General features: G+C 45.4%; 3 protein-coding genes across 3 annotated transcripts; 2 read left to right on the top strand and 1 right to left on the bottom strand.

The window, feature by feature from the left end:
* Positions 1 to 4,511: 4,511 nt before the first annotated feature.
* fap1-9 (L-pipecolate oxidase) lies at positions 4,512 to 5,902 on the bottom strand (the record flags this gene model as incomplete). The annotated part of the gene is made up of 3 exons (XM_037319600.1): positions 4,512 to 4,755; positions 4,821 to 5,061; positions 5,119 to 5,902. The coding sequence occupies 3 exons, from the start codon at positions 5,900 to 5,902 to the stop codon at positions 4,512 to 4,514; spliced, it is 1,269 nt and encodes a 422-aa protein (XP_037180966.1).
* Positions 5,903 to 14,207: 8,305 nt separating this feature from the next.
* On the top strand, positions 14,208 to 15,081 carry ACA4 (Alpha carbonic anhydrase 4; the record flags this gene model as incomplete). Its single annotated transcript, XM_037319599.1, has 2 exons — positions 14,208 to 14,382; positions 14,435 to 15,081. The coding sequence occupies 2 exons, from the start codon at positions 14,208 to 14,210 to the stop codon at positions 15,079 to 15,081; spliced, it is 822 nt and encodes a 273-aa protein (XP_037180965.1).
* Positions 15,082 to 16,420: 1,339 nt separating this feature from the next.
* On the top strand, positions 16,421 to 17,617 carry CGCA056_v004343 (uncharacterized protein; the record flags this gene model as incomplete). Its single annotated transcript, XM_037319598.1, has 1 exon — positions 16,421 to 17,617. The coding sequence occupies one exon, from the start codon at positions 16,421 to 16,423 to the stop codon at positions 17,615 to 17,617; it is 1,197 nt and encodes a 398-aa protein (XP_037180964.1).
* Positions 17,618 to 18,878: the final 1,261 nt, after the last annotated feature.

Here is an 18,878-nt window from a genome sequence, read left to right as displayed (position 1 = left end):
TTAAACGTTATGTATATATATTAATAAAGCTTTAACTAATTCTAATTTATCTATGTTTTAATAAAGCTGTTTTTAAAAGCGACTATAACTTTCTATAATATAATCCTTTCTTATGAAAAGCAGATATTTATTTAGTATTTCTCTCTTATTAATTAGCTTGATATGTATTATTAAAAACTTAATAAATAATTATTAAATCTTTATAATAACTTTTTTAGCTTTTTTATTAATAATCAATCAATAAATAGAGCTTATTTTATATGAAACCTAAGTAATAAAATCTTTATGAAGAGTTAAAAAAAGAGAAAAAAAGGTCTATGTATAAATTAATAATAGTTTAAATAGCTTTAAAAAAATAACTTATTATAACTAATAGTAGTATAATAAGCTTAAATACATAAATATTTCTTTTTTTATTTTTATAATTTATAGAAGCTAATATATAAATAAATAAAAGCTTATATATTTAGTTTAAAATAGCAATATAAAAATAACTTAAATTAACTTTAATATTTATGGTTATATTATTTAGAAATACTTTAGCTATTATTATAAAATATTAATTAAACTAGAGATTATGAAAGATAATATATTAACAAAAAGAAGATATAGCTAAACAAAAAAGATATATGTTTTTATTTCTAATTAGAGAAATAGTTAGTATTAAAAATAGTAACTATAATAACTTAAGATTTTATTTATTATAATAATTTACTAATAGAATAAGAATAATAATTTAAAAAGCTTTTTATTATAAATCTAAAATTAACTAAACTAAAACAAATAATAAATATATTAATTAAAATGTTATTATTTATAAAAAGAGGCTTTTAATTAAATATTTCTTATAATTAAATTATAAAGGAACTTTATTTCTTTTCTGGTTATAAATATTAATTTTCTTCTTAAAAATATATAATTATAAGCTTAACTAAATAGTTATAATTATATTTTATTTTATTCTTTATTAAATTATACTAATTAATTTTCTTTCTATTTATTATTTTTAATATTTCACTTCATTTTCATCTAATTACTAATTATATTTAGTAACTATTTAAATCTTATTTTTAAAAGAACTATTTCTATATATCTAACTAATTTCCTTTCTATTTAAAGCTTATGTTTTAGGAAAAAGCGTTAATTATTAATACCAAATTTATTCTAATAACATCTATAAAAAGAAGCATTCTACTTTATTTACTTTTAACTAAATATCTTTATATATTTATATGTATAATAATTACTCTATTTTAATAGATACTTTTATATTTAATTATAATATTTCAACTAAGTTTAACTATTTTTTATATATTCTAAAATTTATACCTCTTCTCTTTCTATTTAATTTTATTAACCTTTAATAAAAGCTATTAGTATTGTAATTAATATCTTTTTATTTATTATAAATCTACTTTTTTAACTTTCTTGGTTTCCTAAAATATTCCATTTTTATAATCTAAATACATAATAATATAAACCTATTTAGTTAATTCTATATATTTATAATTTAATAGCTTTTTCTCTAAACTATCATAAAACTTTATGTAATATTTTACTAAACTACTTCTATTTCGTTTTAATATCTTTTGTTTAGAGATTATAATTCTAAATTCTAAAAAGCTTATAAACTATATAGAATATTAACTAAATTAATAGAATTAAATAAAAACTTTTAAATTATATTATATATTTTTATAAAAACTAATTAATCTCCTAAAGTATAACTCCATAAGTAATAAATTTAAATATTTTAGTTTCATATAAAAATAGCTTTTTTAGCCTCTAGATTTCTATTTTAATTAGTTTAGTATAATAAATATTAAGCTAAATAAAACTAAATATATTTAGTTTATATAGTCTAATAAAAAACTCTTTAAAACTATTTTGAAATCAAGAAGGCTTATTAAATCTTTTATTATACTTTTTAGATCTTATAAAATACTTAAGCTTAATTAAAATAGATCTTTCTGTATGTTTAAATAGATATGTATTAATAATAACTTTATAAATATAATTTTAACTAGATATTAATAGAGTAAATTCTTTTATATTAATAATAGAACCTTAACTTAAGAAATCTAATAATACAATATATAAATAAAAGCTTTTTTTAACTTCTATAATATATTTGGGTTTCTATAAAAAATGAACCTCTTTTAAAAAGCTATATTAAAATAGTTTATAATTTAATTATTAAAATATTATTAAAACATAGTATATAAAAGTATTTGTTATTTAAATTCTTTTTTATAACAACCTTAGCGTAAAATATGATAATATTCTAGCTAACAAATCTATTTTATATAACTTTATTATTCTTTTATAATATAATAATAGAGGAAAATATATAAGCTTAATTATTAATTAAGAAAATAGCTTAGATTTCTATTTAGATAATATATAAGATACTATTAATAATAAGAATCTAAATAACTTAGAAACCTTTTTTAAAACTATAATTAAACTAGTTTATGACGAATATAAAATCTACAAAATATTAATAGAAATTTAAAAGCTTATTAATTATACTTTCTTTATTATCTTAAAACTTTAGATTAAATTAAAACAAACTTATAGAAATATAGTTTTTATATTATAAACTATATCAATTATACTATGTAATAAAATATTTTTAGTATTAAAACTTTATATTTAGAAATAGCTATTGAAACTTAAGAAATTAATTTAGATCTTTATAAAAACTCTTTTAACTATTAAGCTAAACTTATTACTAAAGAATCTAACCTCTATATTAGTTTAATTAAAACTTTAAAGTTAAAACCTAAAACTAATTTCAAAGATTAGCTAAAAGCTTTGAAAAGTAAATAATAAAAAACTAATAAAAGCTTAAGCTTTAGAGAAGCTATATTAAATTTAGCTTTAGTTATTTAAAAGTTAATTAGAGTTAAAATAGAAAACTTAAGCTTTAAAAACAAAACTAATAAAATAGAAGATATAATCTATGATAATAACTTTAATTTTATAACTTTTATTATTAATATTAACAAAAGGATTACTTAAAGTAAAAATTATAAAAAATTAAAGATATATAAATTAAAATAAAAAATAGATAAACAAAGTTCTATTATAGGAAAATTATAGAGAAATTAAAACGTTTAAGCTATTTAAAGCTAATAAGTTTAGTAATTTAATTTTAAAAACTTCCTTTCTATTTAAAATAACTTAATTAAAGATGTAGCTTAAGTTATATAACTTTAAAATATTTTTTTAGTTCTAATTATATTAGAAAGATAAATAATACTTAGTATATAATGAATAAAATAGATTTAAAGAGAAGATTATAATTATATTTAAATTAAAAAAATTAATAAAAACATTAACTATTAGCTAAAAAAGTAGAAAGTATAGACTAAAAGCTAAAAAGTAAATTAAATATATAAAATAAAGTTAATTAAGTCCTTTCTTTTAGTATATTAAAAACTTAAAAGATACATAGAAAGAGGTAAAGTTTTTAGAATTCTTAATAATTTTAACTTAAAAATAAAAAGTTAAATAAATATTTGTATAAATATTAAATATTATTATAAGAGGAGAAGATTTATATAAATAAATAGAGGCTTAGTTAGCTTATAATAAACAAAAATAGATAAATAAAAAATATATTTATTTTTATATTTTCTCAAATTCTTTTAATAACCTTTGTAACTAATTCCTTGAAAAAGCCTTGAGATCGTTTAGCTTAATTTATAGCAAAAATTTATTAATCTTTATACTTCAAAAATTAACTACAAATAGGTATTTTAAAGCTTTTCTAGTTTTAATTAGCTTTATTTTTATCCTCTTTTTTAATATTTATTATATTTCTTTAGTTATTTAAAACTAAAATAGAGTAAAATATTATAGAGATAATATTATTAACCTCCTTCTTAATAGCGTATTTTCTTTTAAGAGATTATACAACTTAAAGTATAAAAAGAATACAAAGTATAGATAAAATATAAGTTAGTTAGACTTATAATTATATATTCATTTTTATATCATTTATAGTTATCTAGAAAATTAATATATAAGTATTTAGGTATTTTCAGGAGGTTTTCTCTACCTTAAGTAGAGTACCTAATATAAGCGATAAGTTTTCTCCTTTATCTTATTATAATAGTTTAAAAAAAACTTAATACTTCTAGAATTAGATTTAAAATAGTAATATTACTATTAGTAACTACTACTTTAAATAGAAAAATTAATAGAAAATTATATAACTTTAAATTATTATATAATATAAGTTTAGACTTTCTAATAATATTATAAAAGCTTTACTAACTTTCTATTTAGATTATTTAAATCAAATTAAATTAAATTAGTTAAAATAATTAAAAGTATCGCGAAAAGTCATTCAATTAGCTAATCTTAAGCCTCAGTTTTGACTTAATTGATTGGTATGCTGCGCTGCCTATTATGTCTCCACGAAAAGCCTCCCAGGTTCCGCAGATGAAACAACAGATCCGTACTCACACAACATCACAACAAACCTCGTTGGAGGGTATCCATTACTTCAGCTCACTCAGCTCCTTCCTAGGCCACGCGCTGTGAGTCGGCGGAACGAGCGTCTTATCCCACGCCCACTTCTTGGCCAACCTATCCTCCAGAGTCCCCTGGAGCATCTGCACCACGTACTTGCCGAGGACGGGCAGGAACTTCCACCCGTGGAACGAGCCGATCGTCGCCACGTACAGGTTCTTGCTCCCGGAGTGCGGCGAGATGATGAAGTCCTCGCTGGGCGAGACCGCCTCCCTGGTTAGAAACACATATGTCAGCATCGGGGTCTTCCGCAGCATCACGCCTTTTACAAGCCGTACCAGCAAATACGGTAGTTCTCCACCTTCCAATCGTCGCTCAGCTTGCCGTAGATGCTCTCCCCAGCAAAATCAACATCCTCTCTCAAAGACTTGGGGACGTCGAGCTGGGCGTAGTCAGGCCCAGACGGCGGCCGCGATATCTGCGACCCGTTCGCGTGCGGCTGCGTATTTCTGAAGATGATCTGCCCCCAGAACTTGAGCGTCTTGTCACCCGAGTGAGGAACGCTGCCGTTGCTCGCACCTGTCGTGAACCCCATCGTCAGCCACACACTCTCACAGCATTCTACTCAAAACTCACCCCGATCAGGCGGCACCATCGAAATCCCAACCGGGCCCCCGTAAAGCTTCTCATCCTCCACAGGCGCAAACCCTTCCGTCACAGCCGCAGCCACAAACCTCTCCCCAGCCAGCACCTCCGCCCTCCCGCTATCAGCAAGCAACTGCGCCGTGTACGCCCCCGTGCTCAACACCACTTTCCCCGCCGTGATCCTCTCCCCCTCCGCGGTGACAACCCCCGTCGTCGCCCCCTCGCCATCAAACTCCAACCTCGCAACCTCCGCCGTCACATACCGCACCCCCAACCTCACCGCCTCCGCAATCGTCGCCTCAAGCGCCTCCTTCGCCTCCCCCCACCCGCTCTTGCGATTCACAAACACCTCCCTCACGCCCGTGAAATCCCCGCCCTCGAACACGCCTCCAAACTCCTTCCTCGCCTGCTCCACACTCAGCGCCTCCAAGCCCGACTCCACGCCCAGCGCCTTGTAATTCTCCCTTACGACCTGCGAAAAGTCCGACGGCGAGACCCAGCTCGCGCCGCTCTCGTGGTAGAACGGCGCCCACAGCGGGTCGGCCGCCCAGAGCTCCTTCGCCTCGAGCGCGAGCCGCATGTACTCGATGTCGGCGTAGTCGGCGCGCACGACCTTGTTCCAGTCCCAGGAGGCGGCGACGCGGATGGGCGCGGCGGCGGCGTTGCGGTCGACGAGGGTGATGCGCGCACGGGGCGAGGCGCGGATGAGGTGGAGCGCGGTTGAGGCGCCGAAGACGCCTGCGCCGAGGATGAGGTAGTCTGATGACTCGGCCATTGTTGTGAGAAGTTGGAAAGAAGCAAAAAGGTAAGTGTTGCTGAGTCTCAGCAGATCAGTTGCCTATGAACAAAGTGAGTTTTCCGAGTTTAGTTTTTGGGATACAATGAGATAACGTCGTCTTTGCTGTTGCCCGCGGGGCCGCTCGAGGTTCCCCATCTTATCATGTGACGTCATGTGATGAGACGGGCACGCAATCAGCAGACGGTGCTGGTTATCCATTATTCCCGCGATCACAGAGTGATAATGCAAGTGGAGGACGATGTCGCGATTCGTGCAGATAAACAGTTGGTGATAGTACTTGTACTCTATCACATGGAAACGCCGAGCTATGCAGACTAAATCAACATGGCTAGAACAAACCGGGCTAAAAATGACACTGGAATGATGACATGCTTCGTTCGCTCTCAAAATGCAGAAATCAAAAACACAGCTCGTACATCTGTATCAAAGTGGCCCAATGCCATCTGTACATAAACAAAACAATCGAGCTTGCAGGGCCTCACTTTGAGCCACCACTCAGAACCCACTTCTCCACCAGAGCCCAGAGCTCGGCGCCGCTGCCTTCGTTCGGCCCCGCGACGGCCCTATCGCTTTCGGCCAGCAGCTCCTTGATCTCGTCCCTGTCGGGCACCGAGTAGCTCGGCGGCTTCGTCGTCTCGCTTTCCTGAATCGCGAGCTTGACCCACGGCTCGAGGTACGGCTTCGCAGCCTCGGGGATGTCCTGCTTCATCGCCCACGCCATGGCCTGTGCGGCCTGCAGCAGGTGGACGGTCATGCGGACGACGCGCGCGGTGAGGCCGCCCATCATGCAGAGGCGGGTGAAGAGGTCGTTGGTGGCGGCGTGGCCGTCGTTGAGGAAGGGGATGAGGGCCTGCATCGTGACGAAGAGCTGGCGCGTGGTGTAAGAGTTGACGGTGTACTTTTGGAGGTAGGCCTCGGCGAGGGTGGTGTCGGAGAGGCAGTGCTGGAGGGTGAGGGATTTGACGGTGGTGGCCGTGTCTGTGAAGGGGGTGTCGAATTTTGTGGAGGGGTGGAGGGAGGTGAGGAGGACGTAGGCGATTTCATTTTCGTGCATCCTGTGTGCGTGGTCAGCTCTGGATATTATGAGATAGGCACAAGAGCGGCTCACCTGAGGAAGGCGGTGGAGGGAGTGAAGTTGAACTCCATGCGAAACCGCTCCGGAAGATCTGCCCTGAACTGTTGCAGCTTGCAATACAGGCTCTTCCTCCGTTTTAGATCCTGTGCACTGCCTTTGATGTTGTCTCCTGATGTTATGTACTGCATGATTTCATACTGAAGGCATGCAATATTGCTATTGATGGTGGCTATCCCAGGGACTAGGGGTATCTGTGTTGTCGATCCCAAATATGGCCTTCCCAGCACATCCAGATTGCCTCTGTTCTCGAGTGCATCCGCTCCGTTATTGTCGAAAAGTTTGGGTATCGTTGGAGGCGGTATATATGATACTTGGTGGTAAAAGTATGAAATGCGACTGCCCGTCATTGTTAGATGGATCTCCCATAAGAGAGCTGAGAACAAAGATCGGCCTACCTTTCCATGAAGAAAATCGCCCAGACTGCCTTTGATATAGCAAGTCTCTCGCTCCTTTCCTGGGGATCGTCCTCTTTCAGCTGAGAGAACCTCCTCTCTGGCCTGAAGCGCTTATACCGCTCCCATGCCATGTAGCGATATATCTTCGCCGTCGGCTCATCGCCGGCAATGCTGGCTGACCAGTCAATGAGCACAAGCGCGATGATGGTCGGCAGCGTCGCGCGGCCCTGACTCTTCTCGACTAGCTGCATGACTTCGTCTCTGAACCGCTTTGCCAAGTCTTGCCCCGTAATGGCGCCAAACTGCTTGGCTCGTTCTACAAACGGCTTAAAAAAGCACATCGTCAGTCCCGCCATAACACCGCCGCACTGGATCTCGAGCAGCGGGCACACTTACACTTCGCAGGGCGCATATGGCGTTGACGAGGATGGGGGAGCAGTACTTTGCCTTCTTGACGTTGCCGGCCCTCATGTCGGCGACAAAGAGGTCGCGGTCGACAGCGGGGAAGGCGCTGGCGTTCTCCCAGCTGAAGAAGTCGGTAATGAGCTCAGATACGAGCCCGTCGTCTGCGATGGCTGTCCAGGGTTTCGCGGGGACGCGGATCAGACTATTTTCCATGGCCTTGTCGTTGAGCTTGGCTAACCTTGAATCGCTCACGCGCTCGTTGGCGGCGGGCGAGGGCAGCAGGATCTCGGCCTGGCGGATGGACTCGAGGACCTTGAGCGGGTCCCCGGAGACGCGGATGCGGCGGAAGATCTCCTGGGCCTCGTCCTCGGTCTTGCTGCAGACCATGCGGAAGAGGTCGCGGTACTGGGCGTTCTCGTTCTCGAGGACGTTGGCCTTGCGCTTGAGGGCGAGACTGACGGTCTCGCCCTGGTTCGCCTCATAGTGACACTCGACGTTGCGCTTTGTGCAGTGCTGGCACTTTGGCCTGCTGCCGTCGCACTGGGATGGGGTGTTAGTATTTGAGTCTTGGGTGGTGGTGGTGGATGAGTCTCTCTCTCACCTTTGCTTTCCTACGTCGACAGTTGTCGCAGGCGACGGCAATGACCTGCCTCTTTGACCCCGAAGTACCCGACCGAGGCTTGGCTTCGCCGGATGACTCGGTACTCGGACTCCTTGCCTCACTGCTATCGGACCCCTTCCTCGGAGGCTCGATCGGGAAGCCGTCTGGGCCGTGGGCGGAGTGCGAGTGTGTTGTTGTCGTTACCGTTGCCGTTGTATGCGGCGCCGGCACGATTCCGGCCTGCGTGGTCGTGGCACCTGGGGCGGGCAGGATCACACGGCGACGTTTGGTAGGGAGCGACATGAGAACTGCGGGAGCATTCGTCGCGCAAAGCCTCGCTATTTCTTCCGTATGAATCAGAACGAGCGTGATGACGGGTGAGAAGTGACGCGGACGTGAATCGAACGAAGGGGGAAAATTGGCTGCCAAGGTTCGCAAAGTGAGCCCGAGCCCGGTGGTCGTTCGAGTTTACACTACCTACCTTACAGTAAGGTTACTGGACAGCGCTGAATCTCGATCACTGATCAGTGGGACTGCCCCCTGGGACGCTGGAAACCGCGATGGGTGGGTCTGTCGGAGCAATGCTCCTATTGGCTGCGGCGCTGGCTCCGACCAATAGGAGGCCGTCGGAGCACGCTCCTACGCTCTCATGACGCCGCCCCTCTGCCGCCCGCCGCCAGGGCAAGGGCACCTAAGAGTAAATGAGACAAGGGGATGCCCAACATGGGGCCGCAGGGCGACGTGCAAGTCCACGATCTGATGAGAGAATAATCAGAAATCAAACAAGTGCGCTGAGCCGATCATGTGGACGCATGTGTCTGGTCAAAACCACGTTGGGCACCTTGAGCATTCTTCAGTTCAGATCCATCCAAAGTCGGGGCACTGTCTCCCTTGATTGGTTGGTTGCTGTGTGTGTGGCTGTTAGGTATCATGATTCTCCGGGGCCCCAGGGGTAAATCTAAACCAAGTCTGGAAGGACCGGTCAGAAGCCCGCCCACTCCCCTTTTGTCCCAATCATCATCATTGACGCCTAATTTCATCGGCTATGTCTGGGCCAAGGAAAGGGGGCGTCGGGAGTATCAGGCTGAAGATTCGACACTCAAGGTTGCCCAGATTCCCCATGAGATCTACTTGTTCAGAGGAGATGATGTTTTGGTGGTCATCTTATTATGAGACTTTTCCTAATCATTGGAATCCGAGGAAATAAGCGCTTGATGTGTCCCCGACGTACAACCATGTTAATGGTGTGATCCCCGTGATCGTCCGAATCTTCTGAAGAGCTCACCGAGTTTGTCGAGTGGCTTCCGCCATCCAAATCATCAATTTCTTCGTTTTGTGGTGTCTCTAACTCCACTTCTTGACAGCTGGTCGTTGTGACGGCAGCGGGTTGCGGTACGTGGCCAACCTGCCGCAGACTTTCTCGAGACTTCCTGAACCTTTCTTCCGCTTCCTGAGTCTCTCTTGATTGATCTTCCAAAACCTTCGCTGCCCATCCAACAGTGCGACGAAGGTTATGCATGTTTTGACTTGGGATGTCTGCCCTATCCAAGAAATCCTTCCCAGCAGCTTGGCCATTTCTGCCTCGCCTCTGGGGCATCCTTTCTAGTCTGAGGCCACTGATGTGACCAACTCGTTCATGGACCTCTTCATCTGGCTTTTCGGGGTCGTCAACCCTCATGAGCGTGACGATGAATGGCTGGACCGCGCCGTCATTGTTTTCAGGCGAGAAGAACACAACAATGGCCCCCAATCCGTCTTTTGCTATCATTAGATCATGAATCAGCTTATGATCATCGTCACTCGGCAGGCTCTCTAGGCCAATGTTTCCCGCCAGGTGGTATTTTTCATCACCAACGTCGATCGTGACCTTCCCTTCGTGAGGATGGAACACTAAGCTGCTGCGAACTGACCACGCTTCTAAGTGGAGATAGCGGGAGAGTTGGACAGAAGAGTTCTGTGACATGTACTCTGACAAGGACCAAACTTCACCGTCAAGACGTTCAAGCCGAACGTCGAGTTCCGGGTCCGGCATCAACACATTGTCCGGCGTACCGTAAGGCAAATTCAGAAACCCAACATTGGCTCTACACGAAGCCCAAGACCATGTAGGAAACCCATGCCGTCTTCGAAGATCGGGGCTTGCCGAATACCATGCTAAGCTGAATCCAAAGATGGCATTTTCTGAAGCGAAAGTGACGTGACTCAGGGGCCCAGGAGACGAGCCATCTAAGACATTCACGTTGGCAGCAAATGGCATTCCCCATGCGTGGAAAACGGCGTCCTTGGACTTATCCTTATAGTCATTGAGAGTGGCGGTGATGGCGTTGAGTGCGTCACTTTCGAACGTGAGATTTCGTTTTGAGTAATGTGAGATATGTTCCCACGCAGAGCGATTGCGAGCACCAAAAAGACGCTGTGAAGATGTGTTGACTGCCGACGGATGGGCAAGGCTTTCGCACTTCTGGCTCTCTGCACATACGAATGTGACCTGGTGGGTGTCGAATATGAGTTGCCTGAGTGAGAACACACCCTCTTGGTATCTATAGTTAGAATAGAGTTAGATTCATTTTAGCAGCGTTTCAGCGGTACAGAAGTATGGGGTGCAACACTTACGTCCACGCTCTAGTGTTCCACTTGATACTCTTTGAGGCGTTTGTGAAGGGCTCAAGAGCGGAGACCAGCACACGTCCTCTCACGTCTGCGTGGGCCTGTGTTTGCCGTCTTCTCATCGAGACACCCGGCAGCCCAAAGGCTGAATCACTCCCTGTGGCCGCAATTATAGTGAAAAAAGCCTGCCGGTAGATGACATGCATCTTGGATAAATGGTCGTTGAGGATTTCGCAGTCATCTTGCTTGATGCAGTATCTAAGTTGTCAGTATCCAATCTTGTATCCCACCAACATTGAGTCTTTGGCTTACCTATCAACCCAGAGATACTCGAGACCCATTCCCCTCACTGCAGCCATCGAATCTTCGATTACCAATGGCATGCTGGGTAGGTCACCCGAAGGCTCCAGTGATGCCTGGAAGTCATTCGATTTATCTGGCTGGCCTCAGACATAGCTCAGCGCCACGTATGACGTCTGAGGTGTCGCAGGCTCAAGACTCCTAGTGATGCAATTGATCAAACAAAACCCGGCTATGCTGAGTTCCTCTTTAGCTGACCGGCAAGACTCGTGAGAGTTTTCACAGGTTCGGACGAAGGATCGCAGCAACGTCCAGTCGATAGTGGGTGGCACGAGCCGGCCTGCCCCCGTCTTTGATTCAGAGCTTGACACTGGGTAAACACTTCCCAGATAACTTGCAACGCCACTCTTTTCATCTTTCAATCACCCAACCTTCAGAGCAATGAAGCCTTCATCGGGTATATTCATGTCGGCCGTCGTCGGGAGGCACCGGTCGTTGTCTGCGGCGGCGGCAACGTTGACATTGCTAACATCGGATTTGAGAAACAGCCCCTCATTGTGCATTGCGCCATTCAGGATGAAGCCGAGATAGCGCGCGTAGTCTGAGTGGCCGATGCCCTCCCACCTGCTACTGTTCACTCGGTCTGCAAATAAGAAGTACCCGGGGGCAAAGGGCTCGGCGTTGACATGATTGCACAAGAGATCGCAAGTATCGTGGTATGATGTGAGTGATTCGTCTGAGAAAGGCCTGTGAACTGCCTCAGCTAACAAACGACACAACGGGCATTTTCTTGATAGCATATCATGCGGCACGTCGCCCGGTTTTGTGACAATCTGTGGAGTCTCGTAGTTTCCAGCAAATATCTTGTCCAGATCGAGACTATCGCATCTTCGACAAAGTGTCTGAGCTACTTGAGGTTTCATCGTCGGATAGCTGGTAATGGCTGCTTGGTGGGGGGGTGTTATAATTTCATGAAAACTTGTGGTGCGAGACAGAGTAAGATGAAGCATTAAAATGAGCGGGGTAAATTCTCGCGGTGGTGCTCGATCTGAGTTACAGTCAATGACTGGAACAAAAGTCCCATAATATTGACGCTTGCCTAACTCACTCTAAGTACGCAGTGAGGGCTCCACTCGGCGATGAAAATGACGACTTCGGCCAACTAAGCCCGTATCACGAACTCATTCTCAAGCAACTGAGTCGATTCATGGACACCAGTAGTATGAGAGTATTCTCAATAAGTTTGAAGCCTACTTAGTCCAGTGGGTTTGCCTTTCGCTTCGTAAACAAAATCATTGACGTGCCAGGCATGCTCTGAACGCCTAGCTCAATGATCTTGTAAGCTTGCCGACTGTCCACCACCCTGTTACGGTTACGACATAGTACATGAGAAAGCCCAATGGATCTGATTATGAATGTAATGAAACCCAAAGCAAACCGAGAAATTTCTTGAAGCGTTCCTCTAGAATTCTTCATCGCGCTGTCGTTTGTTCCGAAGTGGTAGGTTTTCACGAGATGAAAAGCTCAAGAACTGTTAATTAGCCACCTGGACAAGAAACGAAGGGCAGACAGCATGGCATATCGAACTGCCCCAACGACGAATTATCCTCGGTTACACGCTCAAAGGGAAAGAGATTTCGCACACCCAGCCTCCTACGAAGCGGGTCGAAGCGGGTTTACCCTATTGTCTCAGTCTCAGATTACTCGTGTTTTGCATCCTGCCCCCTCTCAACGCAGGAGGCTCTTGAACTCGCTCAACTCCACGAATGAACACACGATCAGATATTAACCAAGGGCTTGTCTGTGGTACGAACCCATGCTGACCGCAAGGCGGTCTGCGGCTCGGCAGAGTCCAGACCCCAACGAACCGGTCGCTCCTCCAGGATGAGGCACTGAGACCTCAGCCACGTGCTCAGATCATCGCGGGGTTCCTGCATACAAGCAAGCCTCTCAAACGTCCGCGGCTAGGAAATGACACACAGACTAGAAGGCCGTCTGAGTACAATCTGGGAGTACCCGGCCGGTATTCGTTCTACCAATACGGCCAATTGGATGCACTTCCCCTCGCAAAAGTCTTGGAGAAACTCAAGGCCGTTCGACGAGGCGTCAGCCAAGCCACACAACGCTGCTCGCCATTTTGACCGCCAAGACAGAACACAGCATAACAGGCGTCTGGCGGTCGGCGAAGGGACGCTAGCGCAAGGCATTCTATTGGCTAGTGCTCTCGTGTCTTGTCAATTGATGCCTGTCCATCTCGTCTTTGCACCGACTCTGTGGCTCATTATTTTGCGAAAGAGAGTTCACTTCCGCTTCCAACGGCAAGATTTAGCTTTATAATTCAGGTGTTAATGAGGGGTTCACCTCGAGTGACGGCAAAATTCCAACACAAAGTTTCCTGCCAGAATATTGCTCAGCGTCTCCTGTACTGCCATCCGGTGTTCCAGCGCAGAATGCTGTCCCAGTCCGCCGGTCCAGCACCCTGATTCCTGCGCCAAGCATCATGGGAAGAGAAACGCGGTGTCAAGGGTTCAGAATCTGACGATGGATATGCTCTCTTTCCTTCCTTACTTCGCTAGCAGGTCTTGGCCGGCCGACTCCAGCGTCTTCCCAACTATGCGTCGGGATCCCGCCGACCGTTCAGGAGGCTGCAAGCCACCCACCTCGGAGAAATGAACTTTCGTGAGATGCAGCTATCCATGGACCCCGGAAGCGCATGGAAGAAGTTTATAAGCCTGCTGCGAACCCTCAAGAAGTGAAATTATTCACCAAACCAACTCATCTACCATCTGTTGCGCCGTCGCGATTGAGAGGCGAATATTCTCCACACAGTTTGCGACCATGTTAATCTTGTCGTCTTTCCTCAGCGCCTTGCTGTTGGCGTCTGAGACATTGGCCTGCGCGAGCCACGAGAATTATCATGCCATGGGGACAAAACGACAGACTGCTCCTGTCCCCCCCAAACCGGCAGACTGGGCCTATGAGGCTTCATTCAATTGGGGTCGCATCAACCCGAGTAAGCGAGCAAGACTGATCTCATTTCTGAGCCTCACTCTAACCTGCCTCAGACTACAGTCTTTGCCAGACAGGCACTCAACAATCACCAATCGCGCTTTCATTCGGTCTCGGCCTTGCTCTAAGCCACGTCTTAAAGTTCAACTACCCAAACAAGACCGCTGGCAATTTCTACAACTGGAACTATGGGCCAGCGTTCACCGTCACGCACCCTGAAGGGGTCTACACGAACAACCCATCCTTTACTTACGACGACATGACGCTCTACCTGAAAGGCTGGCACATCCACTCACCAGCGGACCATACCGTTAATGGCATGCGGTCCAAGGCTGAGCTGCACCTCGTACATGTGGACGAGGAGGGCCATGAAAAGGCTGTGTTGGCTATCCGCCTCGATCCGGGCAACGCCAACAGCACCTTCTTCAACCAGCTTCCAAAGATGATTGGTTTCAATGATGTGGGCATGCAGCAGGAGATTGCAATCAACCACATGCCCGCTCTTGAGAGCGTCCTCCTCTTCAATGAGTTCTGGACCTATCAAGGCAGCCTGACGAGCCCGCCTTGCCACGAGGGGATCCGCTGGTTTGTGTCTCGTCAGGTCATGTTCACTGGCGTCGAGCAAATGCGCGATATTTTGGGCGCAAGCACGTACAGCGCGAGAGCTGAGCAGGAAGTCTGGCAGCATCGCATCAACGACTAGAGGGGATGGTTGGATATGCCTGGGGCTGAGGCAAGCAAAGTGTGGCAATGAAGGCGGCGCAAATGGAGTAGGCGACGACAGGGGTGGAGGAGAAGTTGCAGTCGGTCGCGATGTCTCGCCTGTCGTGCACCTGTCGTGATGATCGACGGTTTTTCCTTGTGTTCTCTCTATATCTCCGCTAGCATCAGATACCATCTAGATCTCCTATCTCAAGTTGAACACAGAAGGATGTTTCAAAACAGACTGTCGGTATTGACGTGCGGTCAATTTGAGCTTAATTTCTCCTCCAGATGCTAAAACTTCTCCACTACCTTAGCGGAAACAGGCGGAATCGCTCTTCCCCTGGGCGGTGTCCACCTCGGCCGCTCCCTCAAGCCCGGAGCTGAGGCTGACCACGAAAGAGCGAGAAGATCACTGCCGGTCATGAGTCGCGGCGACCCCGACAATTCATCTCGTCGTGAACCTTCTTGGGTGCCAAGACCACAGTCTCATTTCTTCCTTTTTGCCCAGCCCCAGTCACACCACTCCACCCCTCGTAACGTCATGATGGTGTGAATCCGCGCAACCGTCTCCGGCCCAACCTTCTTCTCCCAATCTGCCGTTCGTCGGCCGGGCTTCCACGGCAGGGTTGAGCTTCGTAACACCAGCGAACCCCGCCCGTGTCGAGGAGCTACCAACCCGGCCGGCAGCAGATAAGTCTAAAAGCTTGCACGTGCGTGTAAGCCGGTGTTCCCCCCTATCACACACCACTGAGCCAATCCCCAACAGCCGATAAACCGAACGCGGATTGGCAGCTTGTTTCAAGTTGAGCACACTTCTGCGGATTGGGCGAATTGGAAAGAAACGCATCTCCCCACAGGTCGGGTGGTGATCATTTCAACACAGCCCTGCTCAGCGCAATCACCGTGGCTGAGATCCCGGGCCGGGGTTGCTTGGCCGTTGGGACGAACCATCGCTGTTGGCTCGTTCCCTGATCCGCCCTGGCTTGGCAGATGCAGCTCTATATAATTAGCCCTGCCCAGCAATGGTAGACCCATCAACTGGTGGATTTCGAGCGATAAGGTGGAGTTGTGATGGCGCAGAATTTTGCAGACGAGTTGGGACTGAATTGATTGACACGGGACAGGACGGGAATTGTTGTTGACGTAGGTATTTCGTTGAATAGATCGGCAGGGCCGCGTGGTCTCCTCCGCGGCGGCTCTTGTCTTCCCCGCGTGATCTTCTCCGTTTCCTCGACCACAAATGTGAGCGATCCTGCTCTTCTCCAGTCCGTTCCGGCGCGTGAGATTTTGATCCCAGCAAAAGAAAAACCCAATTCGGACGTCCGCTGCCAATCTCGATGCGTTCCGACACCGCTTCCGCTCTCGGCCTTTTGGCCGGCCTCATCACCACTGCCGCCGCCCGGCCCGACCTTAGGTACCAACAGATTCGACGACAGAACGCTCAGGATTGTTTGGAGGACTTGGAGGATATCTTGGATGACGCGCCGACAACATCGCTATGGCCTGCGACAGCATGCGACTTCACATCGACCCTGTCAGGGGCCGAGCTCACAACCAGCTATGCGTCGTTCAGGAGTAAGATGGCCTCCTGGTACAGCAATGACTTGGACGACATTACCAAGCTTGAGAGTAGCTGCACGCAATATGTATCAGTATTCGACTCGATTCGATATTGTTATGTGACGGGACCGTATCCAACAGAGTCCTCGTCAACAACATCCGCATCGGCAACGGCAACGGCGGCAACCACCACAGCAGGATCGTCGACGGCTAGCAGGACCTCAACAGGAGCTACGAACACATCAACAACAAGTGCGACATCAACTTCAACGCCGGATGATGGGGGAGGTCTAGATCCTGGCGCGAAAGCTGGTCTTGCCATTGGCATCGTCCTAGCCGTCGTCCTCATACTCTTCATCTGCTGGAAGTTCTTCCAGAGATACCGATCAAGCAGGTTAGATGGAGCCGGGGAGCATCCCATGAAGGGGGACGTCGAACCTCAGATGCATTCGGCCGCAGCGATTGGCACGGCTGGCGCAGCTGGGGCCGGTGCCGGTGCTGCTATGGCGGCGGCGGCAGCCCGGACGAAATTGGCACCGCCGGAAAACTCAGTATATGCGTTCAAGTCGGAGCTGAGCGGCGACTCGCGGCCGATCTCCGAGCTTGACCCGGCGGCTGCCGTGTCTGCTAGGCCATCCGACCCGCCCCGGCACATCGCCGAGCTCGATCCGGAGCCACCTACTCAATTAAGTGAGCTACCGGCCGATAACTACGACCCGACGGCGAACAATTCGCCCCCGCCAGCATACGTCTCTCCAATGCCCGACGGCTCCAACCGAAACACCCTCGACACGGCTGTATCGCCGCTTTCTCCAGACTCGAGCACAATTCAGGGACAGGGATTGGGAATAACAACTGGCGAAGAGATATCCCAAGGGTCCAGCAATAGCTCTGGAAATGCACCTTTGGTGTCACAGACACAAAACGACACAGTCCAACATGGATGGGGTCGAGGTTGGCTTCGCAGAGAATGAGAAGAAGAGGGACAGCAAAGAAGAGTGACAGTAAAGAATAATGCCCAGTGGATGCAGTAAAAATGACTTGAGGACAGCATACGATTTGAGAAGGGCTTGTTGGTCATCGCTCACAGAATGCCTTCCGCGCGGTTGACTAGGAGTAATCCGTGATGGAAGAAGCTGAAGCCATTCCAACATTGGAGATGGATGGGACTTGCCATGATGTGTCGCTGCGACACCAACCACTATTAGTAGATACCCTTCGAACAGTTGAAACTTCAAGAGCCATCCGCTCAATGTATACTTATCTGGCTTTGATCAAGATGTGTGCGTTTCACATACTGGTCTGGCTCATGCACAATATTGCTTGGTTTCATTGCCCTTTTCACAGTAGCGGTTGTTCTTGCATCGGGCCATAAGATAACTTAAAGAGTGCTGCACGAGGTGAGAGGATACGACCCTACATGCGACAGATCGCATGGTCAATCTGGGTCGAAAGGCCATCCGCCTTTTGGGGACTTTCAGCGCTGTGCAATCTCATTGGTTCTTTGTTTTGATTCCAAACAGGTCCGAACTATGAGAGATTGGGGGCCATTCTTAACAACGTCCGTCTGCGAGCAATGCTAGACAGGTCTCACCTAAATGCTCTGCCTCATCGCCAAGACACATTCTCTTCCCAAAAAACGCGCCAACATGTCATTCACGAATTCCCAGCAACAGTCTGTCTAATTTCCTCTTGGTAGGGAGATAAGCTAGTTCGTAGCTGCCTCTTGGCTCTCCAAGGAACTACTTCGGATGCGAAGGCCTCCGTTATATGCCCAGTACGCCAGCGAAAGTATTTGCAGCTTGCAGCATCATAGTCCGGAGAAAAGAAGACATGATCGTCTACCCGGCCTAACGTTTATTTCTTCTTTTCCATCCAATGGGCCATATTCAATGTGCCCATTTTTGTTAATCAGGCTTCGGCACATCACCATTGGACTGGGGGCCAAGCAACCGCCAAGGAGCTTGTCCAATATTTGGCGCTACCGGACAAACCTAGACAAGACACAACAACTCCCAATTTTTCTCGGTACAAGTCGCTTCCGCTGCTGAACCCCAACTGATCGGCGGTGTCATGACCGTAACCCCAGCACGGCGACGCGCGCGTCCCCGGATCGGGGGACCAGCAATTTTGCCAAGGGGCCCCGAACCTTTGCTGGCCAGATTTCCAAGCAAGGTAGGAACTTCGCAAGCCTCTTGGCCCATTCATCACGACGGTTTCTCAAGGCCACAGCAC

Source organism: Colletotrichum aenigma, assembly GCF_013390185.1.
Source record: "Colletotrichum aenigma strain Cg56 chromosome Unknown KSG_Cg56_contig03, whole genome shotgun sequence".
Taxonomy (NCBI): Eukaryota; Fungi; Ascomycota; class Sordariomycetes; order Glomerellales; family Glomerellaceae; genus Colletotrichum; species Colletotrichum aenigma.
This window is presented reverse-complemented; position numbering and strand designations above follow the sequence as displayed.